The following is a 6,137-nucleotide window of genomic DNA, read 5'->3' as shown; positions in this document are numbered from 1 at the left end:
GTTTGGGTTACCTTGTAGGTAATGGTGAAAACATTAAGGTTTGGACTGATTCTTGGCTCTCTCCCTCAAAGCTAGAAGCTCCAATAGGTCCACCAACTCTAGACAACCAAAATCTGCTGATGGCAGACCTGTTACACCCGCAATCAAACGAGTGGGATCTGGAGAAAATTCGTTTACACTTACCTCACTATGAGGAGAAAATCCGACTTCTCATCCCAAGTTCTTTGAAGCAAAAGGATCGACAAGTCTGGTTACCTGATCCACCAGGACTTTACTCAGCTAAATCAGGGTATAGGAAGATCTTTGAAGAGAAGCTGATAGGACAACCAGATCAGTTTGATTGGAAGAATTTGGTATGGAGACTGCAGGTGCCACCAAAGATACAACACTTTCTGTGGAGGGTGCTGCACAATGCGATCCCGGTAGGATCTTTGCTCGCAATAAGAGGAATACAGTCAGCACTTAACTGCAAAAGATGTGGAGAATTGGAAACGATTCAACACTTGTTCACCTCCTGTCCTTTTGCAGTTCAGTTCTGGTCTAAAGTCCCTCTAGCTAAGATTATTACAGACCCTGCGTCTTTAGCAGTCTTCTCAGACTGGTTTTCTGCTCAAGTGCATCGAGTAGCTCTCCCCCCGCTTGGAATTATCTCATCTCCACTAGCTCCCTGGGTATTGTAGAATCTCCGGACAGCAAGAAATAAGCTTGTGTTTGAAGGAAAAGCTTTTCAGGTGGAAGATATCATCTCAAAGGCAGTCGCGGAAGCTCGAGCTTGGGAGGACGCCAACTTGGGAAAGAAGAAGGTGCAGCAAAAGGGTCCCCCAGGAAATAGTAGAAGTCAGCATTCTCTTTCTTGTTGGATCGATGGGGCTTGGCAGGAATCCGCAAAAATAGGAGGAATGGGATGGATCATCAAGAACGAAAAAGGCGCAGTTCTTTGTCGCGGCTCTTCAAACAGGATATATGTTGGCTCGACACTTATAGCAGAAGCACTAGCTATGCGAGACGCTCTCAAACAGGCCAAAGACTTACTCTTACCGAGCCTCCACATCTACTCGGACTCTCAGGTCCTCATTTCTACCCTTTGTGAATGGTGGGATTTGAATGAGATCGCAGGTATCCTTACCGATATAAGGAACCTTGCCACTCTCTTCTGTCCAATTTTCTACTCTTTTGTACCTCGGTTAGAAAATTTGCAGGCGGACTCCTTGGCAAGAGTAAGCCTAGCTCGTTTAATTATGTAGTAATGTAATATGGATTTGGTTTAATTAAATGGAATCTTATGTTGACAAAAAAAAACCTTACTATTTTATGTCTATGAATGATTTTTTTCCCCACAAAAAGTAAAGAGATTTTGTTTAGAAAATTGCGGTATATTTTATTTCTTTGGAAAACTACAACTTTTCTTAAATAATATGGCTAAATTCTCTATATATATATATGACTAAATTATCATACCTAAAATGTATATCTACGTTAATAATTTAAATTTGTATGCTTTCATGTTCTATAAAGACCCATGAAAACTTACAGCGATCTTCATATTTCTGACGTAAGATTCTAGTTCCAAGATAAGATGTCCGATTCTTATTTACTTTTCTATTAGTAAAAATGAATTCTTTTAAAAAAATAGACAGATGTTGTGAAACTTAGGATTTAGAACTGTAAGTTTCTGTGTATTATTAATCAAAAGTGTCTTCTTTTGTATAAGGATTACAAGATATTGAAATATGGAAAATATCCAAAACCTAAACCAACTAAGATTAGAAAAACTAGTAATACATAAAATGGAAAGAGTACAAATACAAGGAAAAATAAAATATGGTTTCCTTTTCTCCAAGCTACATGGCCGCCTCTCTCTCTCTCTCTCTCTCTCTCTCTCTCCAAGTCGTGGCCGCCTTTCTCTCCCTAGGGTTGGGTCGTTTCTCTCTCTAAGTGTATGGGCCGTTATGGACCGGGCCGGTTATGGACATCAATTGATTTATAACACTCCCCCTTGGATGCCATAACCATACATGGATTGTAATACGCTTAATGTTGCCTCATTAAAACCTTATCAGGAAAACTCAGTGGGACAAAACCATGATGAAGGAAAAAGAGTACAACACGTACTACTCCCCCTGATGTGAACCTCAGTGGAGGTCCTTCAGCCTACGCATCCCAATCTGATGTGTGAGCTTCCTGAATGTGCAGGTAGGAAGTGCTTTGGTGAATAGGTCTGTTGAATTGTCACTGGATCGTACTTGGACGACCTGGACCTCACCGGCTTTTTGAAGCTCGTGAGTGAAGAAGAACTTAGGCAATATGTGCTTCGTCCTATCACCTTTTATGTAACCGTCCTTGAGCTGAGCAATGCACGCAGCATTGTCCTCATACATCACGGTTGGCTCTTTGTTCTCGGCCATCCCGCAATCAGCTCGGACATGTTGGGTCATCGACCTCAACCAAACACACTCGCGGCTGGCCTCATGTATGGCCAATATTTCCGAATGATTAGATGATGTGGCCGCGATGGTTTGTTTCATGGAACGCCATGATATGACCGTACCTCCATGTGTAAAGACATATCCTGTCTGTGATCGAGCTTGATGTGGATCTGATAGATAACCTCATGATCGGACATGATCTAAACATATACAAGAGATTCATGGCAAAAACACATGTCCAGCCTAGTATAGCTTGCCTATTACATCAAGGCTCCAATGGTACTTGGGTTAAGAACTTTTCCGGACCAAGGACATATCCCTTGTCCTTCTTGGGATCAAAGGATCCGTGTCTAATTCAAAAAATCCTCACGACCACGTCCTTCTTGAGACTTACAATACGTTTGTGTCCGGACCAAAGTACCTTATGGGACAACACAATGGGCGAGCTTTTAGTCCATGTTTAAAATTTGGTTGAATACCTTTCTATAAGCCCTTTGATGCACAAAGATTCCATCTTTTAAGATGTTTTAATTTTATTCCCAAACAAAACCTTGTTTGTCCCAAATTCTCATTTCAATCTCTTTCTTTTAGATAATCGTTTGGGAAATCTCTCCAGAGGATATTAACATACACATATATATTTTAGTTCTCGAGAACCTGTTGTATTTGACAACTCAATATCATCTGGGACTTATATATATATTCACTATCCAGTGGACCATATAAGTAGGCGGTTTCTACATCCTTTAACCGCAAATCTATTTTCTTTTCTTATGGCCATACTTATTAGGAATCTAAATATTTGTTATATCCACCACAGGGGAGTATATCTCCTCATAATTGATTCCTGGTCTTTGTGTGAATCCTTGTGCATATGGTAGTGCCTTATATCTTGCTATCTCGCCATGTTTCATTTCTTTCACAAAGACTCATTTGTCCAACTGGTTTTACATCTAGAGGTGTCCGAAATGTGGGACCAAAACCTCTCTTTTCTTAATTAATTCCACGTCCCCTTTTCCTTTTATCTGATTTGTTGAGTGCACTCATGTATGGACGTGGGTTCATGATCCTCGTTTATATTCATAATTTCAAGTGCTACTAAAATCATCTTATGTCGACATTCTTTATGTGTTCCATAATGTTCCAGACATGATATAATCGATTGAGATTTTATTATTATGGCGTTCCAAGCTACATTGTTTGGTACCTTAGATGTTTAGCCGGCCGGCCTTATCTCTATGTCTGGGATGGTTTTCTTAGTAACCTCGGATTTCGATATGTTTATCATTATCTGCACCTTTCGTTTGTTTCCGAGTATTCTAATTTTTTGGAACTTATTGGTATATCTTGTATAGACTCTGTAGCAACTTGATTGTGTCTCTCTTGGACATCATTTTCGTTGGTGCTTTACAAGCTGGTTTATATATGACTTAGTCATTTTTTCGGGTCAGCAAATGTGTCTAGCATTTGATTAGCTAGCTTTGTAAATGTATAATCTTTGGACGTCTATTTCACATTCTTTAGTCCGAGGATCTTGCCAAGACAATGATGGTCGATGCCATTCTGTTTCTTTTACCAGGTTATTATTTTCTCCCCCAAATGTTGGATAGTCGGATTCATTAAACTTGCAATCCGTGTTCTTGGCCACTGAATAGATCACCCATATTTGGCTCAAGGTACTTCATTATCATGGGAGATTCATATCCAACATATATCCCCATCCTCCTTTTGAGGTCTCATCATAGTTTTCTGTGGTGGAGCAATTGGCACATCTAAATGTCTTTAATGATGGAATATGTCTGGCTCTTGACCCGTTATCTAATCGAGATGGGAAATATCTATGATCACTAAATGGCCTGATGCTTTTAACTTAGATGCATGTAAAATTTGTATGTCCCCAAGCTTTAGATTTGGAGTTTTGACCTTATAAGTAATGGCCTATGTGGTTTATAAAAGGATTCGGCCAAGCCGTTTATAGTATGGACATGTGCCACGGATTTGTCCACACTGCCCCCTCATGGACATACTATAATTATGGCCTAATGAGTTTCTCTTGTGAGATTCTATGGGATAACTCTTTCTTTCTTTCAATGTGTGCCCATTTTGCATCATGTTTGAACCAAGATGGCTAATCCGGTTATGCTATAGAGTGAACATTTTCCTCTATCATACTGATCTTTGCATAGTATAGACCAGTAGAGAATGCATGTATAGTCTCGGCCATTTTTTCTATGATCTTGAGTGAATTCTAAAAGGAAATCTTTATTTCCTTTGCCCATTGTTTCAATATGGAAACCATTCTTATGTGTTTTAAACTCAATGGGCTTCTATGGGTGAGTATAAATCATTAGATCTCTTTAGTCTGGCCGTAGCCTTTCATGGGAATGGCTATACCCGTAACTATATTTATTATCTCTTTGGGCGATGTAAAGGAATTCTTTGTTCCCTATGCCCATGGTTTCAATTTTGAAACCATTTATCCATTATTTAAGAATGAAGAAATTTTAGGTGATTTATTATGATAGATTTTATTATACTTATTTCAGATTTTCAGAGATAGGATTTTTAAAATAAAAACTTTCATTCATATAATAAATTCAAATAAGTCGTAAAGACAAAGAAATCATAAAATCAAAACAAGACATTGAAATCAATTTATTCTTTTAGACAATTAGAAGTCTCATATTCCATAAGATCGTGTGGGCTTCAGAATTCTTCCCTTTCAAAATTCTCTTGGTACACATCAACTAGATGCTTGGGAGTCCTACAATTCTTAGCCAAATGATTACTTATTTCACACCTATGACACACTGATCTGGTCGAGTGTTGTGGTTTAGAAACACCACAGATTCTGCCTCGACCACGGCCTGAATGAAATTGATATCCACAGCCTCTTCCATAGCTATTCCCGCGGCCATGTAAGTTGTATTGGCCGCGGCCACGTCCTCTCCATCCACCACGGAAATGGCCGTGTGGTTTATCATGATGGGCATGGTTAGATTCATTCATAGCTTCTTCGGCTGCATTTTCTTCAGGTAATGGTGTGGATCCTGGAGGTCTCATCTCACTGTTTCTCATCAGTAACTCATTGTTTTTCTCAGCACGTAACAAACAAGGAATCAGATCTTCATAACTCTTGAAGCCTTTTTCACGGTACTGGTGTCCTAACACCATATTATTTGTGTGGAAGGTGGACAATGTCTTTTCCAACATATCCTCATCCGTGATCTCCTTACCACACAGCTTCAATGTAGAAACAATTTTGAACATTTCTGAGTTATATTCATCCACGGACTTGAAGTCCTGGATCCTAAGACTCATCCAATCATATCTAGCCTTTGGCAATAACACCAACCTTTGGTGATCATATCTTTGTTTTAACTTGTTCTAAAGGTCTAGAGGATTCTCAATAGTTATGTACTGATCTTTGATACTCTCTATAAGATGATGGCGAATAATTAATATTTCCTTGTATCGATCTTTCTTACTTGCATTATTGTCCTTGGCAATACATTCACCGAGGCCCTTGGATTTCAATATAAACTTAGTATCAAGCACCCATTGCAAGTAATTATCTCCTGCGAGATTTAGGGCAACAAAATCCAAGTTGTTGATTTTCGACATCTGGAAACAATTATTAATACTTTTAGAAAACTTTTTATAGCTTTATAATAATAGTTTATGTCACATGGACCAGAAAAAAAAAATTTC

At 38.9% G+C, this 6,137-nt stretch overlaps 1 protein-coding gene across 1 annotated transcript; it reads right to left on the bottom strand.

The window, feature by feature from the left end:
* Positions 1-5,132: 5,132 nt before the first annotated feature.
* On the bottom strand, positions 5,133-5,747 carry LOC125591813. The gene has a single exon (XM_048766676.1). The coding sequence runs from the start codon at positions 5,745-5,747 to the stop codon at positions 5,133-5,135; it is 615 nt and encodes a 204-aa protein (XP_048622633.1).
* Positions 5,748-6,137: the final 390 nt, after the last annotated feature.

Source organism: Brassica napus, chromosome C8 (genome assembly GCF_020379485.1).
Source record: "Brassica napus cultivar Da-Ae chromosome C8, Da-Ae, whole genome shotgun sequence".
In the NCBI taxonomy this organism is placed as follows: Eukaryota; Viridiplantae; Streptophyta; class Magnoliopsida; order Brassicales; family Brassicaceae; genus Brassica; species Brassica napus.
The sequence above is the reverse complement of the archived record's forward strand: the minus strand, read 5'-3'. Positions and strand labels throughout refer to the sequence as shown.